The sequence below is a fragment of the Podarcis vaucheri genome (assembly GCF_965113315.1).
Source record: "Podarcis vaucheri genome assembly, chromosome: 12".
Taxonomy (NCBI): Eukaryota; Metazoa; Chordata; class Lepidosauria; order Squamata; family Lacertidae; genus Podarcis; species Podarcis vaucheri.
The window spans coordinates 64,562,362-64,582,987 of NC_138750.1; the positions used below are offsets into that span (position 1 = coordinate 64,562,362).

Here is a 20,626-nt window from a genome sequence, read left to right on the forward strand (position 1 = left end):
ACCTGCACCCCCTCTGGAGAGCCCTGCAGGAGCATCAGGTCCTCGGAGGCCTGCTCCGTCTCGGTGTCGCAGGTGTCCTCGTCGGCCTCCTCCTCCCCCTCCTCGGCCTCCTCCTCCTCCTCCTCCTCGATGGTGGGGGTCTCCCCGGGGACGGAGGGGCGCTGCGGCTGCGGCTGCTTCTCCTTCTTCTTCTTCTTGGCCTTCCTGGAGACGCCCTTCTTCCTCCGGGGGTCCGAGGGAAGGTGGCTGGACAGCGGGTGGTGGATGTGGTGGGACGACTGGCGGTGGTCTGCGGGGGGAAGCGGGAAGTGGCGTTGGGGGGGGGCGATTCTGGGGAGGAGGGGGCCTCCAGGGCCACCAGTTAGCCGGCCCAGAATCACAGATGCTACTTAACACCAGTGAAGTTACAAAAATGTATCATAAATGCTGGAAATATCAGGAAAAAGAAGGAACTTTTCACCACATGTGGTGGACATGCCCCAAAGTAAAAGGCTTCTGGGAAAGGATTTATAATGAACTGAAAAAAGTGTTGAAAAAAACTTTTATTAAGAAACCAGAAGCCTCTTTACTTGGTATAGTGGGGGGTGAAATCCCCAAAAAGGATGTTACTTTTTTTCTGTATACCACAACAGCTGCGAGAATATTGCTAGCAAAGAATTGGAAGAAACGAGATTTACCAACTATCGAAGAATGGCAGATGAAGATGATAAGGCTATATGGAACTTGCCGAACTGACCGGGAGACTCCGAGACCAGAGAGAAGAGGTGGTGGAAGAAGATTGGAAGAAGTTTAAGGAATATTTGAAAAAAATATGTTGATATTTAAATCTTAGAATAGCTTTGGAAGTGGATTTAGGCTGTAGGGTTAGAAGTAGAAGATAGCGTATTTTAAAATAGTATTTGTAAGTGATAAAATGTGAAGATTTTTATGGTAAAAGTAAGCGTGATAAAAAAAATGCTTAAAAATTATGATATATGTAAACTGTAAAGATGAGGTAAAATGAAAATCAGAGAGGGGGGACTTGGGGAAGCCCACCTAACAATGTTTAGGAAAAAATAAGGATAAGACAAGAATTTGTTTGTATTGTTTTTCTGTTTCTGTTGTTTAGTTGTGTTATAAAATGAATGAATTTTTTTGGGGGTGGGGGGGGAACAAAAGGTAGAAGAAGCAAGAAGGGGGTTATCTGTCCTGGATCTGGTCTTCACCAACAGGAAGGAACCGATTGTCCAAGTCGTAGAACTGGGAAACTGGGTTTATCATATGTGGTGGTCTTGAAATAAGGTCAAAGCTTACGGGGAAATGATATATAATGAATTGAAAATGATGTTTAAAATAACTTTTATATAAACCAACCAACCAACAAACCAGAAGCTTTTCTTTCAGGAATGATAGGGACAGAATTACCTAAATTGTATAGAAATTTATTTATGTATGCAACTAAAGCAGCAGAAGTCCCAGCAAAGGAAAAGTGGAGACAAAAACTTATGGAATACAGTCATACCCTGGGTTACAGCCGCTTCAGGTTGCGTTTTCTCGGGTTACGGACTGCCGAAACCCGGAAGTACTGAAACAGGTTACTTCTGGGTTTCGGTGGCTGCGCAAGCACAGAAGTGCCGGATCGCAACCCGCGTGTGCAGAGACGTGGGTTGCGAACGTACATCCCGCAGGGATCACGTTCGCAACCCGACCGTCCACTGTATACCAAAACTTCCTGGAAGAATAAGAAATCAATATATATATTTTTATAAAAGAATGGAGATGGTTTATTGAATATTGACAGGTACCGTATCTTTCGCCCTATAGGACACACTTTTCCCCCTCCAAAAATGAAGGGGAAATGTGTGTGTGTCTTATGGGGCGAATGCAGGCTTTTGCTGAAGCTTGGAGAGCGAGAGGGGTCCGTGCGCACCAACCCCTCTCGCTCTCCAGGCACCAGGAAGCTCTCCGCAAGCCTTGGGAGCCCGGCACGACTTCCTTTTTTTAATTTTTATTTATAAAACATTTATTAAAGTTTCAGAAAAAGGAATTACATAAAAGCAAGAAATACAAAAGTAAAAGACAAAAATAAAAATACAAGAAAAATACAGAATAAAAAAAAATTTAGTACACTTACAGAAAAAAGGAAAAAAATAAAAATAAAAAATCAACCTTTCCATATCCTACATTCATATCCTTGTTTCCCTGGCCTCCTCATACCCCCCTTTTTTGTGTTCCAATTCAATTACCGTATTTTTCGCTCTACAACACGCACCCAACCATAACACGCACGTAGTTTTTAGAGGAGGAAAATCCGTAGGCATGCCACCCATAGGCATTCCCTCCATAACACGCACAGACATTTCCCCTTACTTTTTAGGAGGAAAAAAGTGAGTGTTATGGTGCAAAAAAAACGGTAATTAATTCAGCAATTTCTTTCCCTCCTTATTATCCTGATCTTTGATCTTAATATATTATAACACTGAATTTTTACCTATTTAGAAATCCAATTTTTCCATATTCTTTTATATCATTACAGCTAGAAACTGCTTAACTTCAATCAAATATCATTCTAACATTCATTAATTTTGCAATGCTTCTGTAAATAGTCTTTAAATTTCTTCCAATCTTCTTCCACCGACTCTTCTCCCTGGTCTCGGATTCTGCCAGTCATTTTCGCCAATTCCATGTAGTCCAGGCTCCCCATGTAGTCCAGGCTTGCAGATAGCAGCCTGTTCTGGGGTCTGGGGTTGGGGGAAGCTTGGGGATCCCCCGCCCCGTGCCTGGGGGGGAAAAATAATAATTTCCCCCCCTTTATTTCTCCCCCCCAAACTAGGTGCACCCTATGGGCCGGTGCGCCCTATAGGGTGAAAAATACGGTAAATTGTAAACAGATAAAAACATTAGCAGGATTAGTTTAATAACCTGCAGTTTTATAACAGGATATATTTACAGCAGATAATTAAATGAGCAAGTTAAATGAACTTGAATTTGCAGAAGATATTAAGAAATAAATTTAAGGAGCCGCAGCAAAAGAGGGAAGGAAGTCAAATTTTGGAATGTCAAATTGATTGTAAAACTAATGAAATGTATAAATTTGAAAAGTATAAATAAAAAAGTAAGTAAGAAAGAAAAAGAAGTGATCCTGTACAAAGAGAAAGCTGCCAGGCCCCACTGCTTGGTGCTGACAATGCGAAGGTTGCAGGTTTGAGCCCCATGAGGGGCAGCTGCAGATTCCAGCCTTCAGGGGGTCAGACTAGATGACCCCCAAGGTCCCCGCCAACCCTACAATTCTAGGATTTTAATAAAAGGAAGGGAATCCAGGCACAGCCTTGGTCATGAGAGGGTCTTCAAGACCCCCCCCCAGCAGCTGCCATCCTTGGACTAGATGGCCCCAGGAGGGCCCTTCTGATCTAGGAAGTCTTCCCTTGGCCACCATGATTCCCGGGACAAGCAAAGGGGACCTCCCCCCATACCCAGAGATAGGCTTCCGCAGGACACAGGTGCTCCACTCACCCGCCACTCACAGACCCACATGAATGTGCCGGAACCCTGCTTGGCATCTAGAAGGCACCAGGCTCACTTTCCAGCCGGGGCTGGAGCCCTGGTGCCTTTATGGTCCGGTTTTTAAATGTATATAATATGGCTTTAATTCTATCAATCTGTTAATGCTTGATTCGCACCCCCCACAATGTTATTAGCTGTCCTTATTTTTATTTTTAAGCTGCCTTGAATATAAAAGGGTAAATAATAATAATAATAATAAGAAGAAGAAGAAGAAGAAGAAGAAGAAGAATAGCAGCTCTGCATTCTCCACCCACCGCATTCCTGCCTCTTCAGCCACGTCTTCCAAGGGCAACCCCCCCAAGCTCTGAAGCCCCCCAGCAGACCCGCCCCTCCCCCCCGCCCCTTGGCCTGGATGCAGGATCCCTCCTTGCTCCCCCCAAAAAAAACTCACACTCAAAGTCCTCCTCGCTGTAGCTCCGCCCAGCTTCCTCCACGTTGCGCGGGTGCGAATCCTGCAGGATCTCCTCAAAGCGCTCCACCCGCAGGGCTTTGCTCAGGTCCTTCTCTTCCTCCTCCTCGGCCGCCTTCTGCCCCCCAAAGGTGGGCGACGTGGGGCTGGGCCCATCCTGCTCCGGCTGCGGAAGAAGCCCAGAGGCTCAGAGGGGAAGGAGAGAGACACCCCCCCTGCAGAAGCTCCACCTGCTGAGCCCGACTGCTCTTCTCCGGGTCAGACTAGATGACCGTTGGGGGTCCCTCTATGAGGCAGGAGAAACCTCTGGGACTCTGTGCTTCTCTCTCCTCCATTGCAGCCAGCCCGCCAGGGGCTCTTCAGGGGCCATTCCTGCCTGGCAGGGGGTGGTTTGGATGCCCACTGGGGGTCCCTCCCTTCTCTACAATGCCAGGCACAGCCTCCTCCTCCCTTCCAGGCTCCCCAAACCCTGCAGGATTAACCGGCTGTATGACTGCTGCATGTGAAAACAGGCAGTTTAAAAGGGGGGGGACTCCCCACCCCCCAAAAGACGCTCTGCTTGCCAGGATGTGAGTCCAGAGCAGCGCCAGCCTGTGCCAGGGAAGAGGCTGCCGGAGGGAGGGAGGGACGTGGGGGCAGGCAGGCGGAGAAGCCCCCCTCCCTCCCCCCAAGTTCCTGCCCATCCCGCGAGGGGCCCTGGAGGGGGGGTCCCCCTCTCCCTCTCCCTACCTGCGCCATGCCAAGCTGTGCCCCCCACCCCCGCGGCTGCCCCTCCGCTCTCCCTCCTGCCCGTCTCTCTGCGCCTCCTTCTCCGCCGGCCTGGCGCTTTATGATGCGGAGCTCCTCCCGGGCCGGGAAGGTCACTTCGCCCGCAGAGAGGAGGCGGCAGGCGGATCCGTCCCCTCGTGCCACTCCAAATATTGACGGGGAGGGGCCCCCCCCTTGCGCCGGCAGACACCCGAGCAGATTAGCCGGCAGGAGGGGGGGGAGGAGGAGAAGGAGGAGGTCCCCCCCCCAGGACTCAAGGTGACAGCAGCACGGAGGCTGCCAGGGAGAGGGGGGGCATTGCTTCCTGGCACCCCCAAAGTGCTTCACGGGGAGAGGCTGGCTGCCCTCCCCCTCCCCGGAGCCCCCGAGGCTGGGCAGGTAAGAGGATCTCCTTTGCGGGAGAGTTTTTGCATTGCTATCGGCCAGGGATGCTCCAGGTGCGAATCCTGATTTGCAGGGGTTGGACTGGATGACCCTTGGGGTCCCCATTTCTCAAGAGGGGGTGCACAGAAAGGCCCCTAACTTGCCCAAGGGGGAGGGCAGGAATATCCTGGGACAGGCCCCCCCAGCCCATCCCTGCCACTCATAGGGGCCCCTGGCAACCCCCCCAAGAAGCCCAGCAGGGCTTAGGGCCCCCCTCTGGAGGGCCCAAAAGAGGAGCAAACCCCCATGCCACCATGTAAGTCCTGGAATGTGTGGCAATAATGGCACGTGCCTCTGAGCACGTACAGAGTGCTTTCTGTCTCCGCAGCACAGGCAACAGCCCACGCCCCCATGGAGCCAAGGGCACGAGGTACCCTGGGCTGGGGGGCCCTAGAGATTTGAGCCAAGACCCCCAGCACACGCTCAGGGGAGATTTGGGAGAGATTCACTTTGGTGTCCCATCTAAACCCGTTTCGTTTAATTTGCATCTGAAAAGGCATCTGGTCGTAAAACATCTCCGGGTGGTTTACGAGAAACGTAAAAAGTTTAAAAGGGCTGTAAAGCACTAAAACTAACAGTGGAAACGAATGAAATGAACTCTGAGCGAAAGGGCTGCCAAGTGGGCACCAATCAGAGAAGGCACTTGGCTGGCGTCAAGTGGCAGGGAGTTCCACAGAGCACATGCTACTGAATTTGTCCTCCCAGCCTCTCCCTTTCCCCCCCACCTCTCTCTCCCCCTCTCCAAGTCACCCAGGAGGGGGTCTCTCCTCTTCCTGCCCCCCACCCAGCAAGCAGTGTTTGGCACCCAAGACAGGGGAACTCCCGGCCTCTGGCCTCTGGTGAAAGTCTGCCCCCACCACACACCCTCACTTGAGTGGGGGGGGGGAACCTCCCAGCTCCCTTCTCCTTTGCTGAAATGCCCCCCAGGCAGGAATTGCCTCCTGGGAGATGAGAGCTGGTGTTCCCACCCTGGGGGCGTCAGGAGAAAGCTGCACCCAGAGACCCCCTGGCCGCCCCCTCCCCTCCATCCCCCCCCCCCGCACCCAGGCCTCCCCAGGCGACCAGGGGGCATCCTTCAGCCTGGCAGCGACTGGGGGGGGGGGCTGGCCTTACCTGGGGGCAGAGCAAGAAGTCCATGGCAGCCCAGGGTGTGGGGGGGGGGAGAAAGGGGTGTGTGTGTGTGTTTGGGGGGAGGAAGGGGGGGTCCCAGCAGCACCCAGCCCTGCCGCCTCCTCCCAGACGCTCCTTCCTGGGTCACGGGACTCGCCCAGTTGGGGGGGGGACCGGGGAGCAGGCAGCCATGCAAAGGGTTAATCATTAACCCCGCAGGAGTTCAGCGCAGGCGGTTCCCAGTGGGGCAGGAGGGGGGCTGGCGGCTGGGTCCCCCCAGGGCCATAGGAGCCAGCTCCTGGGATCGCGGCCCCTTTGGACCCCCCATAAAATATTGGAGGGGACCGGGACCCCCAAAGTCGATGGGCATTGCCATTTCAAGGGGGTGTTGACGATGCCCCCCCTGCTGCCCTCCATCCTGGCCCTGCCAGGAAGTGGGGCTGATGTGAGGGGAGGGGGCCAAACTAGGCCGGCAGCAGTGGGTGGGTGGGAGGGAGGAGAAATCTCCCCCCCCCGCTGCAACCCCCCCACCCAATTAAAGGGCTGGAGCGCTTTGCACATGCTCTGGAGCTACATCCTGGGAACTCAGTTCTGGGGGTGCTGCAGAAGGTGAGCCGCAGGAAGGGGGTCAGCAACTTCTCCCCCCCCCCAGCCTGCTCCGGACCTCTGCACCAGCCCCACCTTGACCAAGGGGGCGAGGACACATATCCCAGCATGCACTGCTCTCCCCATCTGTGGGTCGGCCGTTCCTGCAAGGTCCCAGCAAGCAGCAGTTCCACAGGGCTTCCTGAAAAGGCTTTGGGGGGCTTGAAGGGGGGCAGGGGGCGGCTGGCGCACTGCAAAGCAGGGGCTGCCCCACGGCTCCTTTCCTTCCCTGGCAGGCCTCATCCTGCACGTCTGAGGGTTACACGGCAGGCCGAAATTCAACTGGCAGAGCTCTTCCCATGCCCTCCAGGCTGCTGCGATTTTGCCCGTTAGAGCCCAGCTTCACCCCGGCTCCGTTCTGAGCTCTGCCCCACACAGGACTGGAGGGGCGGAGCCAGGTGCCCCGTAGGCTGGGGAAAGAGGAGGGCAGCACATGGCGCAGTGCCCGCTTGCGCCCAGCCCCCCGTGGCCCCTGTGAGGTCCAGAGAGGCTCACCTGAGGGCCGGCCTCTGCTACTCACCCCCTCAACGGCCCCGGAGACCATGCGGTGGAGGTCAGAGGAGACCTGCGGGCGACTCATGGCGGGCTGCGGGCAAAGGCCCCTCTAGCCTTTCTCTTTCTCCCTGGCACTCAGAGGGCAGAGTGAGGGCACCATAACCTGCAGAGAGAGAGAAAAGGCCAATTATCACGGAATCAGGGACCCCCCAAGGTCATCTAGCCCAACCCCCAGCAAGGCGGGAATCTTTTGCCCAAGGTGGGGATGAATCCCCGACTCCGACCCAGATGAGGGGCCTTCTGCCCGCCTGGCTGCCCACAGGGCAAATGGCACCTCTGGGGGCTTGGAAGATGCCCCCCCCTGCAAGAACCATCCACAGAATGGGGAGGGAGGGACTTTTGGCAAGGCAGATGCCCCCTTTCTCCTCCAGAGGGGGTCCCTGATCGGCGCCCCTGCCAGGCGGGCTCCGGCAGCGCCAGCGGGGCAGGAAAGAGCTCCTTCCGGTGCCCAGCGGGCAAAGTCGGGATCCCATGTCTCATGAAATAAAGAACGAGGAAATCGGAGGAGGAATTGGGCAGCGGGAGGGAGGGAGTTGGGGGGGGAGAGGATTGGAATCAGAGCTTGGCTGGCCCCCTGCCAGGGATGCTGCGGGTGCGATTCCTGCATTGCATGGGAGGGGTGGGGCTGGATGACCCTCGGGGGTCCCTGCCGAGGAGGAGGCACCTGAGCAGGGAGGCCAGAGGGAGAGGCGGGGGCACCCCTGGAAGGGGACCAGGGAGGCGGCACTGGGGGCTTTGGGGGCGAGAGGAAAGTGTGGGCCCCCCCTCACTCTCAGCACGGGAATTCGTGGACAAAACTGAATGTCGGAAGATTCCCAAGGGATCAAAGGCAGGACTTATTCTTGCAGGGAAGGCTAGATTTTCCTGCAAATGACCAGGGTTCAGGCAGCAGAACGGCATCCGGGCGGTTTTTTTGCCAAATCAGTAAAATGTCCAGGAACACCCAGACATATGGCAAGGGTGGTAAATCACAACAAAGCCCCCAAACTTAATATTTTTGGGGAGATGTTACTGGTGGGGAAAAAACAGCTCTGGACAAGTTTGTCCAGATTTTCACTTTTGGGAATCTGGGAACCCTATTGCAGGGCAGAGCTAGACTGTGGAACTCCCTGCCACAAGAGGCAGGCCTGGCCACCACGAAAAGAGGACTGAGCAAATCCGTGGAGGAGGAGAGGGCGATGGCTGGGCTCTCCCTCCCCAGCCAGAGGCAGCAAGGCTCTGCTGGCAACCAAGGGAGGAGTTCGAATCCTGCTGGTGGGTTTCCCCTGGGGGCACCTGGATGAGACGGCTTCCTCCCTCTGCCTTCCTCCAGCAGCCGGGCTCTGTTGACGTCCTTACAGAGCCTTCAGCCCCAGAGGCAGTCTATCTGGACTCTGCGGTGCAATGGGGCATTCGGACGCTGCACCCGATGAGCCCCCTTTGGCCTGATCCTGCCGCTTTCTCCTGGGTTCAGCGAGGGAATCCCTGTTCACCAAGGGCATGTTAGGAGCCCACGTGGAAAGAGACCCCTGGGAATTTCCCGTCCCCCACAAACACCCCCCATCCTGCTCAGGACCCCCTCCTTCTGCAGCCCCCGTCTCAGGGTGGGGGTGTCTCCCACCATTGCTTCCCAAGCTGCACATCTACGAATAGTTCCACCTTCAACCTCGCTGCCTCGCAGGGGGTTGGTCTGGATGACCCCTGGAGGCCCCTTCCTGCAAAGGCCAGCAGCCTCTTCCTCTGGGAAAGCCTTCTTCCTCCTCGCAGCTGCTGCCGTGTCCTGACCCCGGGAAGATTCCTGCATCCCAACGAGGAGGAGGAGGAGTGCGCTCTTCCCGCTGGGCCGGGCGGGTGAGGCGGAGGCCACGCTTGTCTTGGCCGGGGTCTCTCCTGCGGCAGCGGGTGCCAAGAGCAACGCCAGGCCCAGAGGGGGATCGGGTCCCCCCAGGCAGCCGGTGCGGCTGGTCTGATCCGGCCCAGGCTCAGCTCCCCCCGCTGCCTGCTTCCTTGCCATGAATCGCACTCGTGACTCAAGAGAGCGCTGGGGTTGCCCAGCCTGAGTTCCTGTGCCCCAGATTAGGGAGGGGGGCAGGGGGTCTCGGGGCATCTGGGTGGAGTGGGGGGAGGGCACTGGGAGCCTTCAAAGGGGAACGTGGCATTGGGGGGACCCCAGGCGGTCATCTAGCCCTGCCCCCCACAATGCAGGAGTCGCCCCTGACGGAGGAGAGTCATCGCATGAAAGAATTGAAGGCTTGGGACCCCAAGAGGTCATCCAGACCAACCCCATCCCCTGAAATGCAGCAATCACAGCACAGGTGTGACAAAGGTGTAACAGAGCACCATCCCGCCTCTGCTTCAAAACCTCCAGGAAAGGTGGGCAAAGAGGCCTCTGTGAACGTGCAGAGGGCCTTTCGCTCAGGCTGCTGGGTGCAGCGTCCTTTCTGGAAGCCAGACAGTTTTTGCCTCCACCCCCCGAGGGCCTTTCTGGACCCCCCACCTCTGACGATTTGCCCCCCACCATCGTGGGGCTGGGCTCCCCCCCTTTGCTCACCTCCGTCGCTCCCCCAGCGACCAGCTGCCCCTGCCTCCAGCTGCCAAGTGAGGGACAGCAGCTTCCCGCCGCCTCTTATGGCTCCCCCTGCGCCTCGTGACGCCAGCTGAGCGGTGACTGTCCCTCACAAGGGACGCTCAGTCAGCCTGCCGTCACCCACAGGGCCGAACTCTGGCTCGCCCTGCAGGGAGGGGGACACACACACATTCCAGGCAGGACCCCCCACAGGGGCACCAGGTTCTCACAGCCCCCCACAAACAGCCCCCCATGCCAGGTCCAGCAATTCCTGCCCTGCCGGGATTCCTGCCTCACTGGGGTTGGGCTGGATGACTCTCGGGGTCCCTTCCGAGTCTACAAGGCTATGGTCCTGGTTCCAGATCCCACCTCCCAGCTGGCAGGCCCCACGGCATTGTGGGCTTCTCTGCCTGCCTCCTTTGTGAGGCTCCCTGGCTGGTGGGGCAGGAATGGCACTCAAGGCCCAGGCAGCCCCCTCCCCAAATAAGGTGAAGGGACCCCTGACCATTAGGTCCAGTTGTGGCCGACTACGGAGTTATGGCGCTCATCTCGCTTTACTGGCCAAGGGAGCCGGCGTACAGCTTCGGGGTCACGTGGCCAGCATGACTAAGCCGCTTCTGGCGAACCAGAGCAGCGCACGGAAACGCCGTTTACCTTCCTGCCAGAGTGGTACCTATTTATCTACTTGCACTGGTGTGCTTTCGAACTGCTAGGTTGGCAGGAGCAGAGACCGAGCAACGGGAGCTCACCCCGTGGCGGGGATTTGAACCGCCGACCTTCTGATCAGCAAACCCTAGGCTCAGTGATTTAACCCACAGGCCTTAATCTCTGCTTCTCCGAGAACAGAGCAGAGCAAGCGGGGGCAGGCGACTCGAGCAAGCGAGCCCTTTCAGATTCCAAGGATGCCCAAGCAGCCCCCCAAGCCCACTCCAATGGAGGGGGGCAGAAAAGAGCCCCCCTCCCCACTCTCTCGGCCACGGCATCTTTTTGCTGAGACAGCATCCCTTGCTTGGCAGTGGGCTGGACTAGAGGGCCTTTGGGGGTCCCTTTCAACTCTTGGATGCGATGGCTCTGCCTGGATCCTGCCAGCCTGAGGGGCCGGTGACTCCTGTCCCAAGGCTTTCACAGCCTGCCCCCAACCCCCCCCCTTGCACAAGATAGGCAGGTTGGGGGGCAGAAGAGGAAGAGGGTTCCACAGCACCCTCTGCTGGAGGAGCGCAGGAATGCCGGCCCCAGCCAAGCACAGAGGAGCCCCTTTTTCTCATGATGGGGATGGGGGGACCCTGCAACCGCCCCCCCCCAGAATAGGGCTGGACACCAACTCCCATCAGCCCCCAGGGCCAAAGGAAGAAGCCCCTCCAGACATGATGATTGGCAGCTGGAGGTCCATGAGCAGAATCTAGATTTAATATTTCCGGGCAGGGAACTGCATCCGTGTTCATTTGCTAGGGATGGAGAAGTGGGGCAGGCGGGGGGGGGAGGAAGCTCCCCCCAGGCCAGGCCAGAGGTCAGAGCCGGGACCTCTTGACCCAGGGTCAAGTGCAGAGGCAAAGCCCCACATCGAGAGGGGGCTTTCTTTGGAAGAGGGTCAGGGCTCAGAAGACTAGTGCGCCCCCCACAAAATGCCCCCCCAGCCCATGCACCCGCCCCTCTGAATAAGCAGATTCCTTTCCTTAATCCGGCCGCCCATGTGTGGAGCAGGAGGGGAGGATTAAGGGCCGGTAAACAAATTTCAGATTGTTCTGGGGAAAGCCGAGCTGAGAAGAGGGGGCCAGACTGGTTCTCACGGGTGGGAGAGTCCGGCCGCTGCACACTCCTTCCCCAGCCCAGCAGGAAGGATCGGAGTCACGGGATTGCAGAGTGGGACCCCTGAGGGTCATCCAGCCCACCCCCTGCAACGCGGGGATCTCGGCTCAAGCATCCGGGACAGAAGGCCAGCCAAGCTCTGCTGAAAAACCTCCACAGACTCCCAAGGAAATCGCTTCCCCTGCGGAACAGCTCTTCTTCCCGTCAGAAAGTCCTCCCTGACATCCGGCCGGAATTCCCTTCCTTGCAACTTGAATCCATTGCTTGGAGTCCTGATGCAGAATGTGACCCTCCTTCCTTGCTCTCTGCCTGCATTCAGCAGGGCTAAGCCTCTGGGACGCGCCCCTAAGGGCTGAGGTTGCCCCACAGCGGATAGCACAGTCCCTCTGGGCACGTGCAGAGTGCCTTTCCCACACCCATTGCGGGTGTTTGAAGAGGACCGACCTGCCTCCCCAAGAGGGAATGTTTACTCCGAGGGTGCTGCGGGACAGGGAGACATTGCCACAAAGATGGCCGTCTGCCAGAGGGCTGGACTAGATGTCCTTCAGAGTCCCTTCCAACTCTAGAGTTCTAGGATTCCGAGCCTGGAGAATGCTGTCCTCGGAGGGTTTGATCTCCCAGCATGAAGGGGGGTGCAGCCGTTGCAACCCCCCCACTGCATCCCTTTAATCTAAGCACTAATGCACACAGGGGGTGGGGAAAAGGCACTCTGCGCATGCTCCAAACTGCTCTGCCCCCATTCTTCCTCTGCCCCCATTGCAACCCAGTCCTGCTCCTGCAGCCCCCCCCTTGGGCCTGCCCCCACCCAGGGACTGGCACCTCTCTGGCCCCCTCCAGGACCCCGCCCATGCCTACCCTCTCTGCCTACCTTGGGGTGCCAAGGCGGTGGGGCCCAGCAGCCTCTGAGCGGCACCTGCGAGGCTTCTCTCTTCTCCCGGCTCCTCTCTGCCACACTGCCAATCTCCTGCCTTGGCACCCAGGCGATCGCCTCCTCCGGAGCCACTCCCCCCTGCGCCACCCAAATATTTCACGGGGCTTTAAGCGGCGGACAAAAGGCCCTTGTGGCCGAGGGAGACGCCGGGCAGATCAGATCCCGGCCAGGCCGGGCCAAAGACCCCACAGCGGCCGACCGCCCCCCCCCGCACCGCTCAGCGTTTAATTACAGACTGGCGCACCTCCTGAAGTCACATTCCAGGGGCGAGCCCCAACTGGCCCGCCTGATCCCACTAAGGCGATTACGGGGGGGGGGGGCAGAGGGGGGCGTCAAAGTCGCGGCAGAGAGGCAGCCTTTCGCCCTGGTTCTCCGGAGGACAGACTGTGCCCCAGTCTCCTGACCCCGGGAGAGGGGGCTGCAGCCAGCAGGCAGAATTACAGGACTGCGGCATTGAAAGGGACCCCAAGGGGTCATCCAGACCAACCCGCTGCAATGCAGGAACCGCACCTGGAGCATCCGCACAACCTCTGCTTGGAAACCTCCAGGGAAGGAAAGTCTCCCTGTCTTGAGAGATCTTCCTAAGGCTGAGTTGGCATCTCAAACTCTTGAACCTTTGTTGGCATTTATGCCAGATTGCAGTAGGGTTTTCCACAATAAAAACCTAAATCTCACGCTTAAGTTAATGTATAACGGTGTAGGATAGACTTCATTTTGTGTGGCAGAAACGTGGCCACTATCTGAATCTTATAGGTCAGGAAGGGGACCTTGTCTTTGTCCAGATGTCGCTCCCCACTAACAACCAACTGATGAACCAACTTCGATTGAACAACTTCGATCCCAGGAACAGTGCAAAAGAACATGCGTGACCCAGTCTAGCTGTGTCATAGAATCGCAGTCGGGTTGGAAGGGACCCCAGGGGTCATCCAGTCCAGCCCCCTCCAATGCAGGAATCTCAGCTCAAGCATCCCTGAGAGATGGTCATCCAGCCTCTGCTGAAAAGCCTCCAGGGAAGGCGAGTCCACGCTGTGAGTGGCGCTTTCTGGACTCTCCCCTGCAGGACTTGCAAAGGGGTCCCATTCAGTCTCGCTAGCAGGGACGCCCTGGGGTCATTCAGGGTGGTCCAAGGGGAGATTCCCCAATTTGGTTCCAAAGTTCTTGGAAATGGTCGTCTAGCCACCTGTGTCTAGTTCTCTCAAATGCAGGATTTCCCGATCAGTAGTGCAGTCAGGATCTCCTTTCTTGCCTTTTAATTTGTTATTACTTATTGAATTTATATGATGCCCTCCATCACAAGATCTCACAGATCTGAATCCGGCAGTTTGCGCCCTGCTTCCTAGAGCCACAGAAAACCAGCTTGCTCCACCTTCCCTTGAGATATGGGAAGATGGCTCTCATATCTCCCCTCAGTCTCCTCTTTTCCAGGCTAAACACCCCCAGCTCCTTCAACCGTTCCTCATCAGGCTTTGTTTCCAGACCCTTCATCATCTTGGCTGCCCTCCTCTGCCCACCTTCCAGCTGGTCAGCACCCTTCTTATAATGTGGCTCCCAGAACTGGACCCAGGACTCCAGGTGGGGTCTGACCAAGGAAGAAGCAAATGCTCTGGAGGTCAGGATCCGAACTCAGGGCTTCAGGTTGCAAGAAAGGAGAGTCTGACTAAATTGTGGGAAGAACTTTCTGAGGGCAAGAGCCGTTTGGCAGTGGAGCTGCCTCCCTTGGAGGTGGAGGTTTCAAAGCAGAGGTTGGAGGGCCACCTGCAGGGGCCTAATCAGGGGGTTGGACTACAGGACCTTTGGGGACCCCTTCCCACTCTGCAATTCTAGCACTCTATGGCTTTTGCAGGGGAGCCTGCAGTCGGGAGGGAAAGAGGCACAGGCGCTAAGAGAAAGCACAAAACCTTCCAAGGAGGACGAAGGTCACTCTGGGAAGGGATCACGTTCAGCCACATCCTTCCTGCTCCTTCTATTGGCACCTCTGCCCTGGGGGGGGGGCAGGGATTTCTTCTCAGACAGGATTGCCTCTCCCCTCCTGCAATTCCTTTCACGTTTGCTCCCCAAATCGCTCCAGCCCCCCCCCCACGCGCTGGAACAGGCTCAGGGGATCCCTGCTTGTTTGACCGCAAGGGGTCAAGTGGGGCTGCTCATCAAAGGGGGTTTAAAACTGGGGGGGGGGGTGATGGAGGACAGTGAATCTTGGGGGCTTGGAAGGGGTCTGACCGCAGCAGAGAGAGATGGAGAAGGCTTTGGGTTTTGATGGAGTTGCCTGATTCACTCCTGAGCCACGAGAGCAAAGAATCCTACAGTTTGTAGGGACCCCCGAGGGTCATCCAGCCCAACCCCCTGCAGTGCGGGACCCACAGCCAAGGCTTCCATGACAGGTGGCTTAAAACCCTCCTCCCCGCACTGGCCTCTCTGCCTGGGCCCCAAGAGGAAAAGGGCTGGAGGGCTGGCCAGAAACACCCTCTCTCAACTGGGCACCCTGAACCAAAGCAGGGCACCTCTACCCTCTGGGCGTGGTTGGTACAAGGCTGGGCCTGAAAGCTCCACCCCTGAGGAGACGGGCCAAGTGCCGCAGCCCCAGTGAGGACTAGAAAGTTGTTTCTCGTGAGCAACGTGAAAGTCGGATTCCCAGACCCAGTTTTATACTATGCGGCCTAGGACCCACATACCTATGGGACCGCCTCTCCTGGTCTGCCCCACGGAGGACCTTAAGGTCCACAAATAACAATACCTTGGAGGTCCCAGGTCGCAAGGTGGTTGGATTGGTCTCAACTAGGGCCAGGGCCTTTTCAGTACTGGCCCTGACTTGGTGGAACGCTCTGTCCCAAGAGACTAGGGCCCTGCGGGACTTGACATCTTTCCGCAGGGCCTGCAAGACGGAGCTGTTCCGCCTGGCCTTTGGTTTGGACTCGGTCTGACCCTTATGTTTCCCTCCCCTTACGGTTGTGATCTATGGGCCACTTTTAAAACGAGGCTGCATTTTAAATTGCATTTTAACCTGTATTTTAAATTGCTTTGTTTTATTTTTTTCTCTATTATGTTTTCATTGTAATTTTACTGGTGCTAGCCGCCCTGAGCCTGGCTTTGGCCGGAGAGGGCGGGGTATAAATAAAAACATGGGAGAGACCTGGATTCGAATCCTCACTTGGCCATGAAGCTCAGTGGGTGGGACTGGGAGCAGTCCCTGCTCTTTAAGCCTAGCCTTCCTCACAGGGAGGATAAAACAGTGGGGGGGGAGGAGAAGACCCATGGAGAACAAAGATGGGCTTGGCAGCAGTGGCCTCAGTTCTCCAGCTGTGCAATGGGCAGAGCAGGGGCAGAGCTGAGCTCACAAGGTGGCACAGTTGCCCGGCTCTTTCGCTCAGCCCACCAGGCCACCCCGAAAGTGACTGACTGCTGGGGGGGGGCTCCCTCCAAGGCTCCAGCATCTGCCACTCTCCCAATTGCCAGCCTCGCCCCCCCCCCCCATGAGAAGAGCACCCTACAAAGCCCCAGAGAGAGGCCTGGACGGGCAGAGCCAGCGCCAGGCGCCTGCCACCCGCCCAGACCCAGTTAAAAATAGCCGCCTGCCGCCTCCACAGAATAAGTAAGACTATCCTGAGGATGAATCACGAGAGTGGGCCCCCCCGCCCCTCAGCACGTGCTCAGAGGCTCCTTGCGGACGCAGCAGGTTTCCTCTTCCAGCCTCGCACACAAACCTCTCCTCCTCTGCAGATCCAGGAGGGTGCAGAAGCCGGAAGGAGACTCTGCCTCTGCCCTGGAGAGCAAAAGGCACTCTGCGCGGGCTCAGAGGCGACCCAAACTAACAGCAGCATACATGAAGTGTCCAAAGAGATCAGCCCCCCCCCCCAGATACAGACCTGAAAGCTGACATAAAGGTTGCTTCACCTACCGTGAAGCAACCTTGTGCCTCGGGGCATGTGCAGAGTGCATTTCTATCAGGCCTGAATAAGCCCCACAGGCCACAACACTGAGCTGACCAGGTTGGAGGCTGCGGGAGCTGGCAAATATTCCCTCCGCCTCAACCTTTATCCATCAGGAGAACCACAATGTAATAATAAGAATAATAATACAGTAACAACAGTAATAATAACAGTAATAATAACAGTAATAATAATAGTAATAATAATAATAATAATAATAATAACAGCTGTGTTACTTTTACTGTTGTTAGCCACACTGAGCCCGGCTTCAGCTGGGGAGGGCAGGACATAAATACAATTATTATTATTATTATTATTATTATTATTATTATTATTATTATTATTATTCCCCACCCATCTGGCCTCACCCAAGCAGGGTCTCCCCTCTGGGTTCAAGGCTGCCTCTTCCACTTCTCTTGGCTAAAAGAGACTCAACTGCTTGGCAAGGTTCTTGTGGGAATCAGAGAACGGCAGAGTTGGAAGGGACCCCCCAGGGTCATCCAGTCCACCCCCTTGCAATGCAGGGACCTGAGCTCAAGCATCCACGACTGATGGCCACCCAACCTCTGCCGACAAACCTCCAAGGAAGGAAGACCCGAAAGCACTCTGCACGTGGGAAGCCAAACCACAACGAGGGGGTTGGACTAGATGACCCCGGGGACCCCTTCCAGCTGTGGCTGGGGGGACTGTCGTCCCCCCCCCGAAGGGCACCTCCGGACCACGGAAGAATGAAAGCAGCGGCTTCTCTCTCCTGAAGCCAACGGCCAGGAATCTCCCCTCTGGGCACCCAGGAACCGGCCCCCTCCACTCACCCCATAGGCTCCTGCGGCTGCGGCTGCTTCCTCCGTGGGGCGGGCAGAGGGGTCCGGCGGGTTTCCTGCCCGGGAGCTGCTCAGGAAGCAGGAAATCCTGCCAAAGGCCGCCTGTCGTCTGCCAGGGTGGCAGCCCCTGGGCAGGGAGGGAGGGCAGGCAGGCAGCTGCTGCTGCAGGAGAAGGGGGCACCCTCTGCCCAAGCGGCTGCCCTGGCACTGCCCTCGGCGGCGGAGGCTGCAGAGTTTTTTATACCTGCCTCCTGGCAGGGAGAGAGGGAGGGAGGGGGGAGGAAAAGGCCCCACAGCAGCCGGTCCCCATAAGTGCCACTTCAGCGCTGGCCACTCCTCCTGCGGGCACCGCAAACACACACACACACACACAGCGCAGGCCACAGCTGCTCCCCTGCCAGGCCAGCTGCCCTGCCCTGCCTTCTCCCCCCCCCCACTTGTGGAAAGCACTCTCTGCATGCTCAGAGGCCCTCTCTCCATATCCCTGCCCATCACCCCATGAAAAGCAGGTTCTGGGGCCAAAGGGGACCATCTAGGGCAAGCTTCCTCAACCTCCAGATGTTTTTAGCCTACAACTCCCATGATCCCCAGCGAGCAGGACCAGCGGTCAGGGATGATGGGAACTGTAGTCCCAAAACATCTGGAGGGCCGAGGTGGAGGAAGCCTGATCTATAGGGCAGCGTCCCAGATGTCCCTCTCGGGAAACGCAGGATCCGGCCATGACTCTCCCCTCCTGCGGCTTCCAGGCACTGGGATTCGGAAGCATTTAATAATAATAATAATAAAATTTTATTTATATCCTGCCCTCGCCAGCCGAAGCCGGGCTCAGAGCGGCTGCCTCTGAAACTGGAGGGAAGAGCAGAGCCTCTCTCCTCTCCAACCCACTTTGGATCCACATTGAGGTCGCCGGCCATCTCTTCCCCCTGTGGCAGGGAGTTCCACAGCTCCATGGGGCAGGAGGAAAAAGACCAGCCGACTGAGTTATGGGGAGGACGGGGCTCCTCTGAAAGTGGACCAATCTTGGGTGGGTGGGGGGGCTCCCTGGCCTGTTGGCCAGCATGGGGTTGGACTAGATGACCCCTGGGTTCCCTTCCGGCTCTTTGCTTCTACGGCGGGAAGGGAGAGACACCCCTGGGATTGTGCGGCTGGAGCAGGGGGGCAGGGGAGGGCCCTGGGCGAGGCACCCACGGGGGGGGAGCATGGGGTGGGGGCCCTGCAAGGCTCCCGCCACCTCCCCCCCCCAGCACCCAGCCAATTCCTCCCCCTGCGGGGGCTGCTGTGTCAGCAGGGCGGTCGGCTGGCCTGGGTGGTAAACCAGCCCCTGCTGCTAATGTCAGGGTTGTGGCAGGGTGTCCCCCCCCCGTCACCCAGACAGCCTCTCCCTCTTCTGGCCCCACTGCCCTGATAGGGGGTCATTACCTGCCTCCCCCCCACAAGCAGGCTGGTTATTTTCTGCCCCCCTTCTGCCCTCAGGCAAGACAGCTCACCTGGCCTGGAGGAGCAGCAAACAGTGAAGACCTAGTTGCGGGGGGGGGCATGAATGACACACTCCCCAGGCCACCTTCCCCACCTCAGCACCTTCTCTCAGAAACTCTTTCTGAGGGGGTCAGGCTGGATGACCTTTGGGGACCCCTTCCAATTCTAGGATTCAATGGCCTTGGATAGCAGGAGGGCTCTCCTTCATTGGAGGTTTCTCAGCAAAGCTCAGGTGGTCACCTGCCAGGGATCCTTGAACTGAGACGCCTGTCTGGCAAGGGGGGTCAGGCTGGATGACCTTTGGGAGACCCTTCCACCTCAACACTTCCAGGGGAGGGAGGAAGATTCTCCCTCTTCCTCTGCCATGCAGATGCCAATGGCTGCACTGGGGGGGGGACACTGACGTTCTTGGCTGTGACACCCCCAAGAGAAAGAAAGCTGCCCCAGGCACTTAACCTGGGAGAGACCAGGGTTCGAATCCCCACTCGGCCCGGAAGCTCCCTGGGTCTCTCTCAGCCTGACCTCCCCGGCAGGGTTGTTGTGGCGATTACCAGAGGAGAGGGAGAGAACTACGTGCGCCACTTTGAGCCGCTTTAGGGATAAGAGATGGGATATTGGTCCATCTTCAAACCAGAGTGCTGGAAGGGACCTGAGGGTCATCTAGTCCAACCCCCGCCATGCGTGAAGTTTTTGGGGCTCGAACCCGGGACCCTGAGATTAAGAGTCTCCATCTCTGCCGCCTGAGCTGGGGGGCAGGGGGCCCTGGGAAGGACCCGGCTGTGGGGAGGGCTGGTAAGGAAATTCAGCTGGCATAATGGGCTGGGATTTTCCACCTGTGACCCCAAAGGGCTCAGCGCCCCCCAAGTGACACAGGAGGGGAGGGACGGAGAGAGAGAAGTCAAGAGTTGCTCATAAAGGCAGTTTCCTTCCTCTGCCCTCCTCCCCGGATTCTCAAGAAGGCCCCAATCCTGGCTCATTTGACCCCCCAGGGGGAAGCCTCCCTGGCCAATGGGACACCCCAAAGGGGAGGGATCCATGAATCACAGAAGCGCAGAGTTGGAAGGGACCTCCAAGGCCCATCTAGTCTGACCCCCTGAACTGCAGGAATTGCAGCGCAAGAATCCTGGACTAAGAAAGGAGAGCAGAGCTGAGCTTCTCCTCTTCCTCCCGGTGTTAAAACGTCACAGAATAGACCCCAAGGGTCATCCAGTCCACCCCGCAATGCAAAGGGGGAACCAGAGAAGGCCTCTGCCCCACGGCGAGGCCAAATGGTGCAGTAAATTGGAAGCCTGAAAGTGCAAGCACCCCCTCTTTCAAGGCTCCCCCACAAGACACCCCTCCATTTCCCTCCGTTTCCCCTCGCAAGCAACAACCCCCTGAACTGTTTGAGAGGAAACCAGCCTTGCAAAGAGGTGTGGGGCTCAGGGTGGGGGGTGTTGCTAGAAGGCATCGCTGGGGAGCAGAGGCGAGTCAAGTGCAAGGTCAGGCCCAGCGCCCAACCCCCCCCCAAATATGCCCCCCAAGAGAGAGGGGTCTAGCAGAGTGTCAGACTGGGACCCGGGAGGCCAGAGTTCGAATCCCCCCTCAGTCGTGAAGCTCCTTGGGGGTGGCCTGGGGGGCCAGCCCCTGCTTCTCAGCCTGACCTCCTTTGGGCATTAAATGAGGATATAA

General features: G+C 57.2%; 1 protein-coding gene across 7 annotated transcripts in view; it reads right to left on the reverse strand.

Annotated features, from left to right (window-relative positions):
- SLC4A2 (solute carrier family 4 member 2) overlaps positions 1 to 20,626 on the reverse strand; it is a 59,889-nt gene that overhangs the window by 21,784 nt on the left and 17,479 nt on the right. For 3 of the 7 annotated variants that reach the window (XM_082192173.1, XM_082192172.1, XM_082192176.1), the window contains 3 exons: positions 7,419 to 7,556; positions 3,935 to 4,118; positions 3 to 289 (listed from right to left, as the gene is read on the reverse strand). In XM_082192173.1, the coding sequence (XP_082048299.1) occupies positions 3 to 289; positions 3,935 to 4,118; positions 7,419 to 7,478 (531 nt within the window). In that variant the 5' untranslated portion in view covers positions 7,479 to 7,556. Of the gene's footprint in view, positions 1 to 2; positions 290 to 3,934; positions 4,119 to 6,256; positions 6,293 to 7,418; positions 7,557 to 9,983; positions 10,003 to 12,672; positions 12,786 to 17,470; positions 17,629 to 20,626 lie in introns of those variants that run through there. The other 4 variants (XM_082192174.1, XM_082192175.1, XM_082192177.1 and 1 more) reach the window with 4 other exon arrangements.